Source organism: Orcinus orca, chromosome 3 (genome assembly GCF_937001465.1).
Source record: "Orcinus orca chromosome 3, mOrcOrc1.1, whole genome shotgun sequence".
Classification (NCBI taxonomy): Eukaryota; Metazoa; Chordata; class Mammalia; order Artiodactyla; family Delphinidae; genus Orcinus; species Orcinus orca.
The window spans coordinates 93,869,596-93,892,207 of NC_064561.1; the positions used below are offsets into that span (position 1 = coordinate 93,869,596).

Sequence of the window (22,612 nt, forward strand, 5' to 3'; positions counted from 1 at the left end):
AAAAAAAAAAAATCCAGAAAGTTCTAAAGAGCAAAACTTGAATTTGCTATGTGCAGGCAACTATTTACATAGCATTTACATTACATTAGGTATTTTAAGTAACCTATAGATGATTTAAAATATATGAGAGGATGTTTGTAGGTTCCAGTGCAAATATTACAATGTTTTATATAAGGGACACTTGAGCATCCTCAGATTTTGGTATCCACAGGAGTCCTAGAACCAATCGCCCAAGAATACTGAGGGGGTGACTGTAAATGATTTTCATCACTAATAATTAAGAGGTACAGAGTAAAATATTAAGGGTATGTTTTTGCCTAGAGATTGGCCAAATTAAAAAAATGTATACTACCCAGTTTCAGCAAGGGTGTGGAGGAGGAGGTCCTCACACACTGACTGGATCATGTATGGAAGGGCTCTTTGACGTTTGAAACAACAGTCACTTTTGAGTCAGCACATTCTGCTTCTGCTTCTGTGGGAATTGGTCCCACAGAAACTGCACGAGGGGGGCAGGTATAAGGACAAGGATGGTGACTGCAGCAGTGTTTTAATAGTAAAAAAAACTGGATACAAACATCCCAACAAGAGGAAGCTGTCTAAATACACGACGAACTGCCATCCAACGGGAGACTGGGCACTACTGAAAAGAACGACACACGTGGAAAGATGCCTAAAAATATAATACTAAGGGGAAAAAGCAAGTTTCGAGAGAGTCCACCTAAGTAGGATCCTTATTGGGTTAAAATGAGATGGAGTCACATTTTTAAAGATGCCATGTGTTGGTCTGCTGACGACACACCCTCCGCCTTCTTCTGGGACCTACCCCTTCTCTCTGCCCGCGTGGCTCCTGCAAGAACTGTCGTGGCCACGGATGACTGACTGGGTAGGCACTTGAGCCCAACTGGGCGAGATGTTCCTTCCCAGGATTTTCTTACTTGACACCAGAGAAACCAGTCAGCCTGGTATACTAAAGCAGGTGGTGTGCTGGTTTTCTGTCATCTGGGGAGCAGCCTGCAGCAGGGAAGAGGTGAAAGCCGTGTGCGGAGGTCAGACTGGCCAGGTGTGGCCTGGCCCGGCTGTGCCCAGGTGGCCGGTTCTCCTCTGCCCGGGCTCACTGTAGCCCTCTGCCCAGGTACGCGGCTCCTCTGTGGCAGACCTGATATCCTTCCACCAAGACCCCCTTTTAAGCTATTTGAGTATGTTTCTGTCATTGGCAACCAAAGGTCTAGGTCATAAAAAATGGACACTTAAATCTGTGAGGATACGCTCCAAACTGTGTGCAGTGTCCTTTCCAGGGAGGGTCCTAGCACGGAGAATTTATGTCATGCTTGGATTTTAACTGTTCAGTTTATTTTTACAATGAGCACATAATTCTTTTGAGATCAGCAAGTTAGGTCTTAAAAAAAGAAAAGCAAAAGCATTTCAGGTCTCTATCTAATTCCCATAGAACCTAAATGATAAGTGACGAGGACATTTTCGCAGGAGGCCTGAGCACCATGCTATGCTGTCATGTGGAGCACTGTGTCTGAGCTGGGCTTCAGAATCTACCAGCACTTCTAAGCATTAATCGCAAGGACTTTGGATGGACTCTCCTGGTACTTGGATGGGGAAAGCACCTCTGGTTTTCAGAGGGAAGTAAAGATGCCTATTACGACAGGCAGACCTAATCTGACTCTCATGCCCGGAAGCTTGCTGGTGGTGGGGCACAGGTCTGTCCTAACTGGATGGCTGTTTCAATCCCATTTACCCTTTCAATGGACGTGCTTCCACGGTCCTCAGCCTTTCTTTCTGTCTCAGTGAAACTTCATCTTAATCTTAAGACTGACTTAGAGGGTGAGGGCTGGGAGCCCCACCACTCTCCATTCCAATTTGGGGATCACGCCCCAGTGTGAGTGGTCAGCCAGGTGGGACCCCGGCTCCCTGGATGTTCCCAGAGCTCACCGCAAGGCTGCAGTCACCAGTCTCACAGCCTCAACCCAATCCACACCTGATGGCAGGACAAAAGGGACTCCAGCCTCCATGAGGACAGACTTGCTGCGGCTTACTCTGTCTTGGCCCCTCGTCCTTTCGTAGATTTAGATCGATGACTGTGCTTCCACCCGGTGAGCTGAAACTGTGATGCTTGACCAAAAGGGTGGGCTTGACTGAGAATTCCTATTCCCACTTCCCATCCATTTAGTCCACTTGCCTCTCTGTTGTGATACATTGATAAAGCTATCCAGGCAACCCACATTACCTAGTTACTCTGCCCATTAAGATAATTACACTTTCTGATGCGGCCATGGCTGTATTTTTGCAAAAAAAAAAAAAATGAAATGTTTCAAAACTGAAACAGCAGCATCCCTGGGCTCCAGACTGCAGAGTCAACTGATGGGCTGCCTGCCGTTTTTATTCTCCTTGCTGGTAACTGCCCCTCAGCTGCTCCCTTCTGAAACCACGACCTTGCTGTTACCGGGGGCTGCCCTGTGCTGCCAGAAAGGCGTCTGGAGGCCTGGTACTCAGCATTCCCTTCCTGAGACCTGGAGGAACAGCGGGCTGACTCTCTGGTTAGAATTCTGCCAGCTGGCTACAGGGGGAGGGGAGGCGATTGATGAAACACATAAAGCCTCCAACTCAGAAAGCCTCTTGTCTGTCTTTCTTCCATAATCTTGACATGTGGGAATGAATGGCTGAGTGGAATGGCAAGAGTTACAAACAAAATTAATTATTATAATTATGAAAGCATCTGGTGGTCTGGGACTTTTTTTCTGAGCCACGCTGAACGTAAGCAGTCTGGCTGTATCAGGTCCCAAGAACGTGTGTTGCCACGTGAATGCCTGTAACTCCCTCTCTGAGCTGCTCTGATTTGGGTGGGAGTATGAAAGGGAACTTTTAAGGAGAATTGAGTAAAATCTGAGCTAAAGGTCTCTGTACTTTGATGCAAAGATCCATTGAAGACTGAATTTAGTTCAAGAGCCATTCTTCAGTGAGGTCATCCTTGCAAACTGAAACTATGTTCTGAGTTTATGTCAACCTACTGAAGTACATTACCTAAAATGAAGCTTCTCTAAGAAGCCTGTCTCAAAAATCAAGGCTCATCTATACATTAAAATATTTCTAAGAAATATTCACAATCAGGGTCTCCACTGAATAGCTGGTGAGAAAACATTCCCGCTCCTGACTGGCTCTAAATGTGTCTCTGATTTAGATTAAAACAAAATTATTTTGCAGGTGGGGAGGGATGAGCAAAAGATCTGTAACACACCCCTTATAAGCCACTGAAATGGTACACAATTCCTGTCAACCCAAGTCTTGTGTTCACTAATGCAACAGAACAGTATCATTGACAACATGAGAACTACATTTTTATGCTAAATGAAGGTGGAAATTATAGATTATACACATTGGGAAAAGTCATTAAGAAGAGCATCTGCTTTCTGTGTTTAAACAGAAGAATCTGGTTTTAAGAAAAAAATAAATTATCATCTGTGCTACCCTGAATAAGACAATTGTTGCTGCAGTCCAGAGGAAATTAGTCCCTTGTGTTTGTGGGCACCTGGCCAAGTACGTTACTGGGAATGTCCCCTTTCCTGAGGCACCAGGTCCAGGACAGTTAAATCTGCACTTAGGCAGATGGCTGGGTCCTACCAGTGGGAAAGACAGATGGGACCATTAAGTTTCTCTCAGATACCGAAAAAAACATCAGTATCTCTCCTTTTGCTCTTAAGATTGAATCCACCCTTATGTGGCTTTGGTCACTTGACCTGCAAGCAGACACTGTTTTTTTTTTTTTTAAATCATGAGATCCAACCTGGCCTAGTGAAAAGAATAATATGCTTGGTGCCAAAGTCCTGGGCTCGGGTTCTGATTTCCCTCTTATCTATCAGCCTTATTTAGGCAACTCACTCTCTCACCTCTGAGCCTACCCTAGGTTTTCTCACCTATACAAATGGGGTAAGTTACCCTTCCTGTCTTTTGTGATTTGGTTATCACATGACAATCTCTAACAAAGTACTTTCTAGACAGAACTGGGATATAAAGGGAAGGCATTCTATTTGCAGCAACAGGGATGGACCTAGAGATTATCACACTAAGTGAAGTCAGACAGAGAAAGACAAATATATGATATCACTAATATGTGGAATCTAAAATATGATACAAATCAATTTATTTATGAAACAGAAATGGAATCATAGACATAGAAAACAAACTTATGCTTATCAAAGGGGAAAGAGGGCGGGCTGGGATAAATTAGGAGTTTGGGATTAGCATATACAAACTACTATATACAAAATAGATAAATGACAAGGTCCTCCTGTATAGCACAGGGAACTATATTCAGTATCTTGTAATAAACCATAATGGAAAAGAATCTGAAAAAAACCCATATATATATATATCCATATATATGTATCCATATATCCAAATACATACATCCATATATCTCTATATCTCTATGAATCACTGTGCTGTACACCAGCAACTAACACAACATTGTAAATCAACTATAATTTTACAGAAAGAAAGAAAAAGGGAAGGCATTCATGTTTTTACGAGTTTTGGTGGCAAGAAATGAGAAGGTCATTAGAAAAAATTTCATTCTGACCCTCTACCCACATCCAATAGAATCCAATGGCTTCCGCAAATTATGCTTAGCAAGGTGTTCACTGCTTTCCTCCCCATCTTTTTTTTTTTGTTGTTGCGGTATGCGGGCCTCTCACTGTTGTGGCCTCTCCCGTTGCGGAGCACAGGCTCCGGATGCGCAGGCTCAGCGGCTATGGCTCACGGGCCCAGCCGCTCCACGGCATGTGGGATCCTCCCGGACCGGGGCACGAACCCGTGTCCCCTGCATCGGCAGGCGGACTCTCAACCACTGCGCCACCAGGGAAGCCCCTCCCCATCTTTTTCAAGTACCCACTTCAGTTTTCTAGATCCACAGATACTGAACTTGAACCCAGGTTCATGACTAAGTGTCTGCCAAGCACACGCTATGCTTATGCATCACTCTACAAGGCAAAGAGGTGAGGGAAGGGAAGTCTGTTGCCTGAGGGGGCTTTACAAAGGACAGAGGCACAAGAGGAAGGAAGAGAATGGAGCATGGAAATAGGATGCGGTCTGGGCCTTGGGTGCTTAAGGACCATTTGCAGCACATGGGCCTTCTTCACCGCCCCAAATACTTCTTGAAAATCGAGGACTATAACGAAATGGAAGGTAGAACCAAAAGGGGGAAGTACACCGGACAGAAAGGTAGGTTTGGGTTCCACCTCCTTGAGCAAATCACCCCTTCTCTCTGGGAGGCATTTCCCACACTGGTGAAGTGAGAAGGCGCTTTCCAGCTCTCCCATTCTGATTCCCGGGAGCAGGCTGCAAGCTGGGGTCGGGGGGGCGGTTAGAATTCTGTCTTCCAGCAAGCCTCACAGTCCTTAAGAGCTGGGTCACTGCACGTCAAGCCTAGCGAGCGGACTACCCGTGGGCACGCATCCAGCTCGCGGCAGAAAGGCCGAGAATTACCTGGTGTGGCTGTTAGAAGACAGGCTCTCCCAAGGCTGCACGCTGCAACCGGCCACAGCAAAGGCTCCCCCGCAGCTGCCGTCCAGCTTCATGAGCAGGGCCTTGGCGGCGTTCTCGGCTGTCTTCCGGCAGTCATGAGCTCGCTTGAGCATCTGAGTGATGTTTTCATCCCCTGACGGGTCTCCTGCATGGCAGAGAAGCCAATGGGTTAATCAGCGCTGGTCCAGAGGAGTGAGTCTGGACAATCAGTAGCCAGTTACTCGGTGGGGGGGGGGGGGGGGGGGGGGGCAGTAGAGAGGAGTCCAGCGGTGAATGCCAGTGAAGAGACGCGCGTCCTGGGCCTGGCTCTTCACCGAGAAACTGCACCGAGGAAGGCATCTTCTCTGCTCTGGCCTCCACGGTCCTCCCCGACAAATGAGGGGCTGGCCAGTAGGAGCTCTGTGGTCTGTTTCCAGCTCTAACCTATGATTTTCTAATTCCCCAGGCTCCTCGCTGCTCCCCGCGTCCAGCCCCAAGTCTCCTGTGTGGCCCTTCATCCCTGCGCTGGTTGGTACTTCCCTGTGAATGAGGCCAGGGAGAAACTGAGGCCAAACCTTACGACCTCTCCACAAGTCTGCAGCTTTGCTGAGAGCTTCGTGTAGGCACGAGACACAAAACTAATGGTTAAAACGAGACCTTGAGACTGGCTCTGACTGTCCTCTATGGACGCGATCCCTGACCTTTCTCTCTGATCTAGGCCATGGCCAGGGGCGAGCTCCCCTGCCTCCAGAGGCCAGGAAACTGGGCTGGAGCAAGACGTCAGGGTCGTGGCCACCACCACAGAGCCAGACAGGGAATTCCCTGCCCAAGACAGTCACTTTCTTGTTGTGTTTTCAAAAACCATGCTGGCCAAATAAGTCATTGGTTTGTTACCTCTGCAGCCGAGGCCCATGATCTTCCAAGTGTGTATATATGAAAGCTTATGCCAAAGCCTAAGATACAGAACTGGCAAATGTGGAACTGGTTGAAGTGGGCAGGGGTGGGGGGCATACACTCAGCTTCTCCACCCTCCACGCCCACCACTGAGGCCTAGAGAAACTCCTCCAGCTTCCCAGGCCCAGTTCGAAAAGCACTGGTCTAAATCATCTAGAATGAACACCTGTGCAGTCAACAAGAAACGAAGAAAAAACCCACAAAAACTGACACTGTGGGTAAATGTTACAACTAGTACTTGCTTCCCTGTGCAACTACATGGCACGTTAGGGCAGGCTGACAGGTCAGCAGCCGTTGTCAGCAGAATGGAAGAGTGAGATTTAATAGGGAGCTGCTAAAAAGTCAATCAACGCTCTGCTTTACAGAGGAGGGGGAGGAAACGTGGGTGTCCGTGTCCCGCAGGCTAAGATTCCCTGGACCTCCCTCTGGCCACTTCTCTGACAACTTTCATACTTTTTTCTCCTTCCACAAATAAGATATTTTACGTATGTCGCACCGACTGCTCTCTGAATTCTGAAGAGGCGTGTTACTGACTGCCCCATTTTATAAACAGACCCATGAGCTACCCAGGATTATGTTAACACAAGGCATTTTATTATTGATTTTAATATTTAAAATGCAGATTTATTTAAGTCCTTTCAGCTCCTACCAAGTAACTGTGCTGAGTAGGTACAAGCCTCATAAAAGGTACCTTTCAAGGATGGAACCGTTTAGGACATTCCTCTGATACAAACTGGAAATAAGATGATTGATTTTTTCCTTTAATTGATCATTTTCCTTAATACTTACATTAAAAAAAAACCCAAAAAAACCTGACAGCAGGCCAAGATCATTTTAGAATCTGTTTAAGAGGAGGAATAAAGTTTTATGGTTTGGTTAAAAGACCCTGAAAAATGAGGTTCCTAATGGAAATGCTGGCAGAGTTTCTACTTCTGGGCTGGGATGGTAATCCTATTAAAAAAAAAAAAAAACCCAGAAATCCCAAAGAGGGGGGTGGAGAATGGTCACCCGTACAAATGGAGGCCTGCTTCCTCGCTGGGTGACTTGGATATGAAGCAGGAAATTAATACCCAGGATACTTCATTCCCTTCAGACTTGCTTCAGATTCCTGTCCATGTCAAAACTGAAGGAGGAAAAATAGGTGAATGTTCAGTGCAAAAGCTAGAGCCCAGGCAGGGAGCAAGGAGCTGGCAAGGAGGAGAGGGATGCATTCTGGAGGTACCCCGACGGCGACCTTCTCTGCAAGGTGTGTCCTGGAAGGACTAGCTCTAATGTGGGCTCACAGCCCGCAAGGAAAAGCCAGTCCGTGACAGGTGGCCTGGTCCCCAGCCTGCCCACGCCACCCACCTTTGACTCTGGAGTGGTCTGGTCAGTTTTTTGTTCGCCTGCCATGCCTTCTCGGGAGAAGCTGCTGTTATCAGGTGTAGGCTGAGGGAGTTTGCAGGCCTCAGCATCAGAGATGGCAACCTCTGTCCCTGGACCTTTCTTTCCTCCCGAACACTATTTCCACTGCCACTGTCCTCATGTCATCTCAATGCCCAGAGCCATAGTCACTGGTGAAGTTTTGGCAAACGATGGTAACTAGGATGCCACACTCGTGTCTTTTTCAGTTCATAGTCCTTCTAGTTACTCAACAGTGAGGGTCAGCAGTGGGAAGCGGTGTGGATCTGGAGGGAGGAATCACGCCAACAGGACGCGTGATCCCTGGGGTGAGGGAGAGGCAGGGCTTCGAGGTGGGCTGGCAACACCTCTGCTCCCCCACAGGGGCAGGCCGGGGCTCCCGGGGCTCCCAGGGCTCGCATTCGGTGAGGCTGACAAGAGCAAGGTATGAAACGTTCCTCTGCATTCCCACGACACCTGGAGACCAGGTAGGGGGAACCCACGCTTCCAACCTACTCAAAGGAACAAACCTGGAGAAAAAGCACAGCCAACAAAAGCAGCCACAAGAGGCAAAGGCCTTGTGGGCAGCCAAGGGACCCTCAACAACCAGCATCAGAGAGAGGCTGCGGGAAAGCTGGTCCCTTTCATCGTGAACCTGGGCCTCCCACTCCATCTGGTTCTACTGCCAGCCGGGGAGAGTACGTTTCCTGAGAGGGTTTGTTTGTTTTAACTTGTCTGTAATGCTGTTTCCACTCCAGTTCTTGCTGCATTCAACATAAACAATTTACTCACTCAGTCATGAGGAAAAAATGAAAAACACACTTGACAAGGGAATTTCATGTTGTCGGGAGGCGTGCCAATGCCAACAGCCGAGATGGGGGCAGGAGAGCAAGAGAGGCGGGGGGGTGAGGAGGAAGGAAGGGGACGGAGGGACTCCGGCCACACTTACCAGGAGATGACCCCACACCAGCCGCGCGGAACTGCCCCAGGATGAGGCTCTGCTCGCTCTCGGCCAGCGCCAGGAGGAGTTCATAGGCTTCGATGCACTGCTCACTGAAACAGAAGCACACAGCATCCTCAACTCAGCCAGAGGATGGCGAGCCTCTCCAGTGCAGCGCCGTGCCCGGGGTGGGAAGCAGCTCGGGACCTGGCTCTCAGCCTCGCCGTCCATGTCAGCAAGGAAATACCCAGGGATACTCCTGGCCAGAGCCAGGGTCTTGCTCTGTTATGTGGCCCCCTCCCCTGCCCCTGTTTTTTTTTTTGTTTTTTTAAACTTTAAACTAGGATCTAGAAAAATACAAGAGAAGCCATAAAGATGAGGGAGGCAAGTCTGCTGGCCCTTTGATGATCAGCTCGAAGGGAAAGGTAATACGTTCCTGACAGCCAGCCTCCGAGATGCTCTCCAATCGCCCTGATCTCTACACACTGCTATCCACAGCCTTTGCATAATCCCCTTCCACGTTGTTGCAGGGTTGGTCTGTGTGACTAAGGCAGAAGTCATGGGATGTCATGTCCGAGGTTAGGTTATTAAAAAACACGGTGATTTCCATCCTGGTCTCTCTCTCTCCTCCCTTCACTTTCCCTCTTGGATCATCCTCTATAGAGGAGGCCAGCTGCCATGCCTTGAAGACACTTGAGCAGCCCTATGGAGAGGCCCATGTGGTTAGGAACTGAGGCGCCCAGCCAACAGCCAGTGATGGACTGAGGACCCTACCCAAAGCTTCTTTGAAGCAGATCTGCCAGCCCCAGTTAAGGTTTCAGCTGATGCAGCTCTGGCTGAGAGCTTGACCAGAACCTCGTAACAGACCCTGAGCCAGAACTACCTAGACAAGTCATTCCCAGATTCCCGACCCTAGAAACTGTGATGTAATAAACAGTCATACAATAATAGGTAATTCATACAGCACCCTAGAAAGGGGACTGTTTTGACCCAGACCCACCTATTCAATAGAATGGCCACTAGCCACATGTGGATATTTAAATTAAAAAGAATTTAAGGTAAATAAAATGAAAAATTCAGTTCCTCCGTTGCAATAGCCACATTTCATATGTGTAACAGCCATGTGTGGCTAGCAGTTACCATATTGGATAGCACAGAGAACAGTTCTATCATCACAGAAAGTTCTATTAGATGTTTGTACAACTGTTTCATGAAACACTCACAAAACCTCTGACAAGAGTTTGAGAATGGATTTCTAAGAGGAAGAACATTAGTCTCTCTTTGGGTACACCAGGTAGAGAGAGGATCAAAGAGCGACCTCTTGAGAGCCACTGCTGCCTGTGACCCCACAGGGACCCACGTCTGTACTGGATGGAGCGTGTGCCTAATGCCTCAGTCATCCTGGCCAGATGCCTGCAGTAGTGAAATTCACCCCCCCCAAGCAAAGAACTGATTAGCTTCTCCAAGCTGAGCAGGGGAAATGTTGCTTTACACAACACTTATTAGCCAAGAGACTGTTTTTTATTGTCTTTACTTTCAAGTTCCTTTACTAAGAGATAAGGAAGAGGGTCCAGTGACTGCCTCTGGGTACTGGCAGCTCCTCCTCTCAAGGGCAGTTAGTTGGTCTTTCAAGTTAGAGACGCTGGGACATTGTTTCTTCTGTACGGATGAAAGGCAGACTGCCGGTGCAGAAAGGCCTGTTTCAAGAGTTGTCATAGACGATTATCTGTTTGCTTTGCTGTGTCTGTCAACTAGTAGGATTGCTTTCTTGCTTTGGTCTCCTATATTTAGGTTTGATATTGTTTTTTGAAGAAGCAATGTTTCTGAAAACAATACTGACCTTTGGAAAGGATGCCAAGAGTAAGATACAATCGCTACTCTGGGACTTCGGTAAATATGCCTAAGTGGTGACACGAATGAATCTATGAAAACAATAAAGCATAGTTTCGTAGCTTTTCCCAAGCAGTAATTTAAAAATAGATAAATTCCAAAGCCAATGAAGCTGAAAAAAAGAGTGGTACATTCATACACCACTTGCTCATCAATGAATGCATCATATTCATTTCAACTGGTTTGTTTTTATGGGAAAAAACTGGCAGCACGCCTGAGGAGCCATGAAAATATTCATACCCTTTGACCTATAATTCCTGCTTCAGGGATTTTATCTTGAGGAAAATACTCACAAGAATGAAGGCTTTTGTTTTAAATTATTCACCATCGAATTATTTTCAATATCAAGAGTCTGCAAAAGTCTAAATGTCTTTTAGAGAAATGAGTAATAACGCCATATGAACTTGATGTAGGGGATACAGCCAGTCAAAATAAATGGAGACTTTTAAGCAACATTACAAAACTGTAACAACCTGAAGGAAGAGAGTGCCCCAGATTTACAACAATGTAAAATATATATGAATATGAATAAAGACTGGGAAAAAAAGATTAGGAAGAACAAGACTTGAACATGTAACACAAAACTTGATGTTCTGAGGGATACTACTCGAATGAAATAATATTTAAGTTGACCATGCGAACAGAAACATACCTGTTTACTAATACCACACTCATTACCCTTATTTTCTTAATTGCTGCCACCAGGGTGCTAACTGATTTTCAATATATAGCACACTAGCATTTGCTGGTTATGTTGTCTACTTTCATGCAGAAGCTTGTTATGCATGTATTTCTAAATTAAAGTGGCTACTCGCCTGCCCCGCCCCACTTCCTACCTGTACTGCAGGGCCAGCCTCAGCGCGGTGGCATTGGATTCGTATTTCCCCACCAGCATGCTCATTCTCTCAGCATTGCTTTTGCATTCTTCCAGGGTTATGGTCAGAAGGTCATTTTGGGATTTGAGGTGTTCAATACGGCTACAAAGGAAGGAATATCACGTTCACAATTTTACACCAGGACTACAATGAATTTGCCAAGATTTTAGCCATTGACTCTAGATTCCAGCCAAAATGCACATTGGATGTGAGCTCGTCAGATGTTTTAGTAAATGCAACTGATGAGAAGTAATGAAGGAAGAAGCTCAAAGCTGAAGAATCACTAAATTCTGTGTGGATGAGAAATAAAAAATAAAAAAAAAAGAAATAAAAAACTCCTGGTTATTTCCTAGCCAGCCACAGATGAGCCATTTGCTAGGTACTGCACTAGGCTCTGTAGATACACCAAGGAAAGGAACCAACCACGCGACCTCAGGCCCTCATAAGAGTTACAACTGGTATGCTTCGATGAACCACCGTCCACAGGGACAAATGAAATCACAGTAATAGCTACCATTTGTTGAGCCCTTGATCAGTAACTCTCCCAACAGCCCTCTGAACTAAGTATTATTATCCCCATTTCTCAGAGGCAGCACGGAAAGGGTAATTAATCCCTGGGATTTGAACCAGGCAGTTTGACCCCAGATCCTTGACTCAGAACACTCACTATGGGGCAGGAGCAAAAGATGAATCAGTGAATGAACAAGAAACTGCACTTAAGGGGCCTTTGAATGGGAACTGTGGATCGTGTCCAAAGCTCCTTCCAGCTTGGACAGACCCCTAACTGCTAACTACTGGTAGGATAAGTGGTGGGAACTTTAAGTTTTATAGGAATCAGAACTGTACGTTCAGGGCAAAAGTTCATGGCAAAGTCAGAAAGCAAATCAGAAGAAGGTAAGCCTTCAGCCTCTCCATTTTCTGTCCCACGACATTGATGACTTGAATGCAATGATTCATTTCCCATGGGACGTGCCCATCTGTAGCACTCTGACCACCAAGTCTTAAAGAGACACAGGGTTTCACACACACAAAATGTTAAGGGGCTTGGAATTCATTTGCCTTGAGGATAAATCTTAGGGGCACATATCTTAGAGCAGATTATGGAGACACTCGCCAACGCAGAACATGTCCCGTGAGTGTACAGCTAAGACCGCTGTGTGGCTCTGGCAACAACAAGGTCAGTTCAACATAAGGTGTTACAAGGACACAGTTTTCTGTCCTTGTTCACATTCAGATTTCTTCAAACAGTCCCCACTCTCTCGTTTACTTCTCAACTTGCTCCAGTTACATTCAGTCCCTACGGATTAGATGAAACTGTTTACTCAGCTCACAGACCTCCGTGTGGTCAATTCTATCTTACAGGCCTTCTCAGGCAGTACCCCTGTAATCGGGTTTGGCTTCCTTCTTGAAACGTTCTCCTTTACCTGGGTCATGAGAGGTGTCTACTGGTTTTCCTCCTACCCGAAAGGTCATCTCTTCTGTCTCTTTTGCTGACTCCCTCTTCTCTATAAAATCTGTGAGGGTTGATGTTCCCTCAGGACTCCATCCTGGGCCCCTTCTTCTATCAACACTCTCCCCCTGGGGCGATTTCATCCAGTGCCACAACTTTAACAGGCACTTATATTCCCATGGCTCCCAGATTTCTTCAGTCCAGACCTCTCTCCTGAGTGCCCGTCTCACATATCCAGGGTTTCACATGGACACCTCCAATTTAACATTCCCAAAGGGGACTCTCAATTTTCCTCAAACCTTATCTTCCTCCATCTTCTCCATCTCAGTAAATGCCACCACCGTGTACCCAACACCACCAGTAAGACACCTGAGACTCTCCTTTGAGACCATCCCTTTTTCTTACATCTGTGGGTTTTTACCACCAAACATATACTGACCCCTTCACATCACCACCACCTGGGCCACGCTGGTCCACTGCTCAGCTTCCACTCCTGCCCACCTCCTTCCATTCTTCACACCTGAGTGAACTTTCAAAATTTAAATCAGATCTGTTCTTCTCCTACGTAAAACCCTTTAACAACTTCCAATGACACTTAAAGAGTAAACTTTGTCCATGGCCTCAAAATCTGTATCTCACCCAGCCCTGCCTATTCTGCCACCTTATCTCATGGAACTCCTCCTTTCACTCATTCTATTTCAGTTCCATGGGCATTTGGGCAATTCTAACTTCATGCCAACCACTTCCCAGCCTTGAACTTGGTAAGCTGGCCCGTAAGTCTCCTCCTAGTTTGTCATATGGCTGTTCCTTTTTCCCCTGAAAATCTCAGTTGACAAGTCCCCCCTTCAGAGATGCCTTCCCTGGCTGCCTACTAAAATCAAGCCTTCCTGTTATTCTGTCACAGTGTCCTATTTATGGGGAGCTTTCTTACGCTCTTATTTATTTGTCTGCTTTTTGTCTAGCTCCCTTAACAGGACATAGCTCCATGAAAGCAGGGATCTTGTCTGTTTTACTTTCTTTTGCATCCAAATAGTCCAGCATATAGTAAGTGCTTAACACGGATTTGTTAAATGAGAAAACACACTTGAGTAGACGTGACACCCACCCCTGCCCCCCCCCCCCAAACACAAGTTAAAGGCTGTAATATTTTTGGAGGGTAATAGGACTCCAACTCTGAGACAGGTAGTTAAATAACAGACACCAGAACATACTGGTAGATTATTTACAAGAATTCCCATGTTCTAGCAGCAGCTGTGATAATATAGAGAACAACGGAGGTGAGGTAGGGGGGCAGGGGTCGATCAGCTGGGCTATTTAACAGCTCTGGACTTGAGGCAAGTCATTCAAAGTCAAAGCCTTTGGTTTCTCATTTGCGAAATGGGACTATTCTGCCCTCCCAAGTTGAGGGTTAAGAGGCTGTCAGTGGGGGAGCCTTTTGTAAGCTGTTAAACTCCATGATAACGTGAGCTACAAGCACTAAATAGTTCCCCCTTCTTTGGTCTCTCCTAGGTGCATATAATTGAAGAGAAAGGAACCTCCCCTCAAATTCAACGACAAAGCAGGCTTGTTAAATCCCAGGATCTGTAGAGAGGAGATCCTCATTACACAGAGGGCCCCTGAAGGCATCTGACTTCATTAAACTGCAAAGGGCATATCTGATCCAATTTTTAAGCACTCCTCTGCCTGTGATACCGAGAGGGCTGCTTCTTCACTGCTACAAGGCAATCATCAGGATTGTCACTCTTAAGTATTTTGGATTTAATAAGGAAACCATTTAATTTCAAGATTTAAAATGACCTAGATAGCCATATTTCCTTGGTTCTCAAGTGCTATATTAAACAGCTTCAAATCAGGGAGGACTAAAAGGATAATTCAATTTATTCAGGTTTGCCATACACCAGGGGAATGGCATCCACATTTCTGACTGGTTAGCTCGTAAACCTTTCCAATTCTGACTGTGCTCTCCCACTGAAGATTGCTAGGTCAGGGCAGCCACAGCACACTTGGATGCCATTGCTAGTCCATTCTGCCACCGTGGAGCCAATTTCTGAGTAGTTGCCGTGGCTTGCCCCTGGTCCTTCTCTTTTGCTTTTTTAGCAGCTCTCTTTCATTGCTGGGACAACACACAAGCCAGTCTTTGCCAAGAGGCAGGGGGACAAACTCAAACCACCTCTGGCATAAGATTTAGGAAGAACCCATAAAACTGGGTACACACAGTGGAATTATTCTAAGCAGGATAGTTAGAACTACTTAGATAATCAGAACTAAGTAGGATAGGATGTAGGGATGGGGGGATGTGCACATTTGCAAAAAGCATAAATAAAATTAGGCAACCCTCAGTTCGAGCAGGGAGGATTAGACCAGCATGCCTGCTCCATCGCAGGAGCCCCTTCATCAGACTGCTTCTGCTGGCTCCAGGCACCCCTGGGTGCTGAGTCCACATCCCAGAGCTGCTCTCTGTGGTTCTCAGCAGCTCAGGCTGCAAGCTTGGGAGCCATCTTGCCATCCTGACCTACTTGTCATTCCTTATGGACTGCTCCCGGAACATGCTCCTTAATTTGCTAGGGCCACTGCAAAATGAAAAGGCGGGGCCCCTGCTTCATAAATTATTAAGAATTTAAAACAGTGACAGCAGAGCAGTAAAGCAAGTGTGGGGTCCTTTTAAGCACGAGGCCCTGTGCATCTGATGACAGGTCACACAATGCCCATGAAGCCAGCCCTCCTGTGATGAACAGGATGGTGGAAACTCCCCACCCACCAGCCTGACAGCATCACTCTATGTCACAACACATAAGCCAACCTGAGTTGATCTTTGGGAAGGGAAAGGAGTTGCCCCCAGTGCCACCATCCAAATATGCAGAATTTCTCCTTACCTATTCAACCGTTCTGTTTCCACCTCAAACTCCCTAATTTTGCTTTCCGAGATGGCAGATCCATGCGAGTAGAGTGTCTGGAAGATCTCTTGGATGTTGGAGCAGTCCTGAAGAGAGTGGGCCAGGTGCTCCGCCACACTGCTGGATACCTGTACAGATGAGCATTAATCCCCCTCTGGACAGCGTCACTTCAGGGACGCTGGTCCCCAGGCATGCTTTGCACGCAAAACAATTTAAAGCCGATGTTCCTTGAGAAACAGGCACCAGGAGATAGCTACCCTGATCTTCCTCCGTTTGTATAATATCATCCTAGTATAGAAAGCTAACTACTGTGAAACAGTACATAAAACAGTGTCAAAATGCAAGCGGCATCTTCTAAGCTGCATCCTGGGCAGCAGGCATGTGGGATCATGAGTGTTTAGAGACCTAAAATTTTGGATATTAAACAGAGGCTGAACATCCTTCTCCCTTCCGAAACCCCCTGCCACTCCCAGACTTGTCTCCGGCTGTTGTAGTTAAGCGGAGCGTCCACTCCTTTATGTTCATAATTTGGCTTTGGCATGGAATCTGGGTGCATGCAATTTCTGCCCAGCACAAAACTCTAAACTAGGGCCTTAAGAGTGCTGTTCTGGTTTTCCCCACCCCTGAGGACCAAATAAGCTGGATTTCCCAGCCTTACCCCAGAATTCTAAAGGACATCCCCAGGGAACTGAAATTCCCTTTTCACCATTTATCAGCTTACAGCCCCACGGGGTTCAGGGCTCTACAAATGAAAGCTCTAGTACTGAGCTGGAAGGTTCTGGTCTGTCACAGCATTGGCCACACTTCAAAGGCAGCAATCCTCCTCACTGGAGAGCACCTTCCCTTTCAAGAGGGATGCGCGAACGGTAAAGTTCTCTTAGAGCTTCCTGACTCACTCCATCTCTGGGGAAGCAGGGTGATATAAAGCAGATACTTTAAGGCTTTCATCTACATTGCCAGTAACCAGACCTAAATCACTTCTTTCTGAATGGTTTCAGCTAGAGAAAAAAAAAATCTCCCTTAAAGTTGAAGAGGTGATTCACCACATGCAAACCACTATACATTTTCATTGGCTCCAAACCACTATACATTTTCATTGGCTCCTCTGGAAGGAAATCAGGTATGATTTCTTATTATAACTAACCGGTTTACTGGGGGTGAACTTTGGAAGTTCTTCTATCACGGATAAACCACTGTGTAGCTTTACTGGGTACTTTGTTGCCTTGCTTCTCATGAACACTCACCCCTATGCTGCTGATTTCTGAGCCCAGGACCGGCCGATCAGACGATGAAGATTCGGACCTGGTCTTTGATAGCTTCACTCTCTCAGCAATCTTAAAAAAACAAAACAAAACATTTTCAAAACACAACATGTAACTCCCCATATACACTGTTGAGACTCTGTTTATACGGGGCTACTCTTTAACTGCGGCAACTCAACGGATTCATCAAGTCTTAAAAACGACTCACTTGTCCAGTTTTTCCGCTTAACTCACGGTTTTTCAACCTTAGCACTTTTGACATTTTGGGTTGGATATTCTTTGCTGTAGGGACTGTTCTGTGCATTGTGGGGTGTTCAGCAGCATCTGTGGCTTCTGGCCATAAGATGCCAGTAGCACTCCAGCTATGACCATCAAAAAGGTGTCCAGACATGGCCAAATATCCCCTGGGGGACAAAAATCACTTCTGGTTGAGAAACACTGGTTTGACTTGACTTAATAAACTTGATGGTTGAGAACCAACCTTCCTGTGGAGACTGGTAGGGCTACCGGGGAGAGGACGTGTATCATTCGAACAGTCTCTCTGGGGCAGACTCAACTTAGGAGTGGGGCGGGGGGGGGGGGGGGGGGGGCTGTGGCTGAGAAAGGAGGGGCTACTTCTCACAGCTGCCAGGGCCTGCCCATCACAATCTATTTTTCTGCCGGCAGGGCTGTCAGTCCCGTGAGCGGGGAGATCATTGGTTCATTACTCAGGGTCCCCTCCTGGGCTGAACCTTGATCCTCGAGAGCAGCTCTCCGCCCACCCCTTCGCACTGCAGAGCCTGACAAAACATCTCACTCTCTACAACGACCTGTCAGCTGTGACATGCTCCAGCTGGCTGATTAATGAGAGCTGGTGTCCAGCCTGTAGCCGAGAAAGACTTAAAACATTAGTGGGGGGGCTTCCCTGGTGGCACAGTGGTTGAGAGTCCGCCTGCCGATGCAGGGGACACGGGTTCGTGCCCCGGTCTGGGAAGATCCCACATGCCGCGGAGCAGCTGGGCCTGTGAGTCATGGCCGCTGAGCCTGCGCGTCCGAAGCCTGTGCTCCGCAACGGGAGAGGCCACAACAGTGAGAGGCCCGCGTACCGCAAAAAAAAAAACCATTAGTGGGTTATCTCTCCCTGCAGCTCCAGCACAGGAGGCCTGTGTGGGACCCCAGGAAGCCCCTGGGGGCCAGCTGAGCTAACTGCATGCCTGCACAGTGGCCCTGCTCCACGGAGGCTGGGGCAGCCAGATAACAGGAGGTGTCCCTGCCGTCCCCGGGAGCTCACCTTGGCGATGGGGATGTCATTGCTGCTGCTGCTTGTGCTTAGCTCTCCGGTGCTGGGGTTAACAGGGCGATTGGCGGAAGTGAGGCGGCCAGGGCTGGAGGGCCCTGTGGCCTGCACGCTCTGCAGTCTAGTTTGAAGCTCTCGAACCTGAAAAAAGAACACCTTCAGACACAGCGGGTGGGTTCCCCGGCCAAAGAGGAGAACAGCCAGATTGGCGGAGGGGAGGGCAGAGCTTTCATTTACGTTAAGAAACCGGCTTCCCTGAAAAGCTAAGTCGGTTGAGTACACATAGAATGCACTGCTGTTCTTAACTAGTCCGCCACGTGCTGGCCAAGTATATCTGTTCTTCAAACGTACGAAGGGAACATGTTTCCTAAGGCACTGGAAGCTTCCAGCAGAAGTAGAATGACCATCTTTGAGGGATGTTTATTCATTCAGCCTCGTGTGCCTGACACACATGGGCACAAGGGACAGAACCCAGGATGAAATCTGTACTTGCGTGGACCTCAGAGCTCAGCGGAGAGAGACAATTTCAACACAAGCGCACCCGCGTGCCATAAATATCTATCCAGAGTTTGCAGGAAGCAGAAAAGGTGAAGAGAGTGACTCCACCTGAAGTCATTAGGGAGCCATCCATGAGTAGAGCCTCACAGGTGAGCAGGGTTTAAGGGATGAGATGAGTAAGGGGCTGGCTTTGGTGGTGGGGCAGGGAGAGTAGCTTGGATGACACACTGTGTCTGAAGAACTGCAAGTTATTCAGTGTGCACGGTGTAGGAGAGAGACCTGCCCTGGGAAGGAGGTGAGGCTACGGTGATGAGGCAGAGATGGTACCCACGGCTTCTCTCCAAGGGACTTCGAGATGAGATTATCCTGGGGACAGTGGGAAGGAATATCTAAATAGCCCTGCGGTACAGAGAAACACAGGGCCCTTTCAATTACATTTAGAACACACATTTACCTGCACAGAATTTAAATGTCCAGATTCTGCTTCTCTATGGTTATGGCTCACGGACTTCCAAAGAGAGAAGTGTTCCAAGCAAGTAAAGATGACTGTTAGAAACTGGTCTCTCTGATGACCTTGATCACAGTTTTATCATTACGTACAGTGTCTATCTTAAAGGGCACACTGACTGAGGCATCCAAGGGTGCTTACAAATGGGCACCAGACCCCACTGGGAAAAATTAGCACCAGGACATCTAAGGCAGGGTTTCCCCAACTTGTCAGTGTACCAGGATGTCCCAGAGGGCTTGTTAAAACACAGAGCCCAGGGTGCCACTCTCAGGGATTCTGATTAGTAGGTGGAGACCAAGCCTAGGAGTCTGTGTATCTAACAAGCTCCCAGGAGATGCAGATGCCAGGTCCCGGTCAGGGACTCGCACCTTGAGCAGCAGTGACCTAAGGGACTGCCAAGGCCACGTGGTACTTTAGTCCCCGACACAGAAGGAGCAGGGCTGCACCTCTGCCAGCCCTGACGCCCAACCCTTCCAAGCAAACCCTTCTCTAAAAGCAACTGGAGAGCTTTTCGTATTCAGTATCTTGCATGTCTCCACTCTGCTAAATTGGGAACCAAAAGTAATTGAAATTTCAATAATTCATCAGCATATTAGAAGCCAAAATAGGAAAATTCCCCCAGAGAGAACTACATTCAATGGTGAAACAGCTCAAAAGTGCCTGAAAGCTGTCTCTGCTGCGGCTTCCAGTAACTGGGGGTTAACAGAAATGTGTGTCGTCCTCATAAAGGGCCAGACACAGAGCTGCCCTCAAAACAGTTTAAAGACTAGAAAAACACATCCCTGTCAAAGTCAAGTGGTATTGCTGGTGAGAGATTACCAGGCTCATTCTGGAATGGTCCCGATTAACTGTGCCTCTCTGTGCCCCATGGCAGAGGGACAGGACCCATTTTTCCATCAGGCCAGCTTCCTGGCACCAGGGAAACCACTCTGGTAGAGACCATGGATTTCAAGTTCTACCACTGTGAGAGTCTGACGAGGTCCTGAATAATCAACAGTGTTAACACCACTCCCAAATCTAAAAAGTGTCTGAATCATTCCCAAAACAATCAGTGGTCTGGGCTTCCTAGAATCTCAACTGGCCCACTCATCTCTCTTTTAAAAAAGCAAAAATGGCCCTGGGCATTTTATAAAAGCGTCATTAAAACTACCCATGTTATAAAAAAAAAGTTTCTTCTTCTAATCACTAAAGTCAAACATGTCCACTGTAGAAAATTTAGATGACACTGAAAAATGAAGCCAGAAAAAGTACCCATGTTCTTTCTTACTCTACAGAGTAAGAGCTTCCAGTCATTTTCCATGGTGTGCTTGTGCATGGGCACGCATGCTTAAAATGATTTCTAAATCTAAATACTCATTCTCATATTAAAAGTTCTGGACGCAGAGAATGTCTTTGAAAACTAAAGGGTGATAATCATGCTTATTTTGGTCTACGCTTTATTAATTAATGATCATGGTTAGGCAGTGAAAAAAATCCAGCTGAAGAGGGTGGAGTGAGTCTGTGATGGAAAGAAAGAGAGACAGCTGGTTGAGTTAAATAGCCTCTCTCTTCTGGCTTGGGAGGTGGGGTCTTAATTAAATGAATAAATGCACAGAAATGAAGGCTATAACCAACCTGCTGATTCAGCTTAGGTAAGGCTTAGGAGAGGGGAGAGAGACTGCTGTTAGAGTCCTCACTTTTATTCTTACCCATTGTAGTAAGTGGAATTGTGTCCCCCTCAAAAGATATATCCAAGTTCTAAACCCCCAGTACCTGTGAATGGGACCTTATTTGGAAATACGGTCTTTGTAGATGTAATTAAACTAAGGATCTCAAGATGAAACCATCCTGGATTTAGGGTGGGTCCTAAACCTAATGACTGGCGTTCTTGTAAGAAAAAAGAGAAGGAGATTTGAGACACAGACACACAAAGAAGAAGGCCGTGTGCAGACGGAGGCAGGGATTGGCCACAAGTCAAGGGCTACCAGAAGCTGGAAGAGGCGAGAAAGGATTCTCTCTAGAGCCCTTGGAGGAAGTGCAGCCCTGCCAACACCCTGATTCTGTAGACTCCAGAACGGTGAGAGAATATGTTTTTGTTGTTTTATGTCACTAAGTTTGAGGTAATTAACTAATATACCTATCCTTTCACTGAAGATATGTTATTAAAGAAAATATCTTTCTTTCAACCAGATATGTGGTTTGGAGTCAGGGGGTAGCTGGGAATCACAGGAACCCTAAGTAGGAATCGATACTGTGGGAAAGTAATTCATCACCCATAAAGCCTTTCCCAAATGCTGTTGACATCTTCAACAGCAGAACACAGAACACGACTTCAGTAGCCATTTTCTCATTTCTCCTAAAGTGAGTATGTAGCCAGGCCCCATCTAGAGGCCCAGAAGAGAAGTTTGTCTGTTATGTACATTTGAAACCTGCAGAGTATGAAGGTGAGATCCTCATCTTTCAGTGGCTCAGAGTCCTAGGCTCAGATGTCTGTCCTAGCCAGACACCTCGTGAAACATGCTCTGAGAAGGGACACCAACAAGGAGTGTCCGCGTTGTGAAAGAAGCATTATTCTGCCTTCCCAGAGTAGGAAACGCCGGCGTGCAATCTGGAAGGTTGGGTAGCTGTTTAACAAGCAAATAAAAAGAGGAAAAGGCATGGGGGGCTCTGAAGGTTCAAGGAAGGAAATGACAGTAAAATGCCAGGACTCTGCTTCTCTCACTTAAGAGTTCAATGACTTCCCAAAGAGCGAAAAGGGCTTCATAAAATCATTTTATTAGAGAAGAGAATGGACTGGAGTGAGGAAGAGAAAGGAAATGAGTCAAAGCTGCACGTGAGAAATGATGAAGGCTCAAATACCGTCAGTGAAGTGGGAGCAAAGATGCCTAATATTCCCTAGGCCAGCATCGTCCAATAGAACTTCCTGTAACAACGGGAATGTTATATAGCCCTACTGTCCACAACGGTGGCCACAAGCCACATGCAATGCACCTAGTCTACCTAAGGAACTTTATTTTTAATTGTACTGTATTTTACTTAATTGAAATTCAAATTTACATAGTTTTGCATGGCTAGTAGCTACTGTATTGGTCAATGCAGTTCTAGAACGATTCAAGAAAGGGACGAGATACCCAAACTTGTGGCTGGAATGACTTAGCGGATCATGGTATTACTCTGCAAAATGGTGAAAACATAAGC

The 22,612-nt window shown here is 46.8% G+C and overlaps 1 protein-coding gene across 5 annotated transcripts in view; it reads right to left on the reverse strand.

The window, feature by feature from the left end:
* Nucleotides 1-22,612, reverse strand: part of MCC (MCC regulator of WNT signaling pathway) — a 430,805-nt gene that overhangs the window by 35,110 nt on the left and 373,083 nt on the right. For all 5 annotated transcript variants that reach the window (XM_004267446.4, XM_049707486.1, XM_049707489.1 and 2 more), the window contains 6 exons: nucleotides 18,424-18,570; nucleotides 17,136-17,225; nucleotides 15,871-16,019; nucleotides 11,509-11,649; nucleotides 8,792-8,895; nucleotides 5,491-5,674 (listed from right to left, as the gene is read on the reverse strand). In XM_004267446.4, coding sequence (XP_004267494.2) covers nucleotides 5,491-5,674; nucleotides 8,792-8,895; nucleotides 11,509-11,649; nucleotides 15,871-16,019; nucleotides 17,136-17,225; nucleotides 18,424-18,570 — 815 coding nt within the window. The remainder of the gene's footprint in view (nucleotides 1-5,490; nucleotides 5,675-8,791; nucleotides 8,896-11,508; nucleotides 11,650-15,870; nucleotides 16,020-17,135; nucleotides 17,226-18,423; nucleotides 18,571-22,612) is intronic.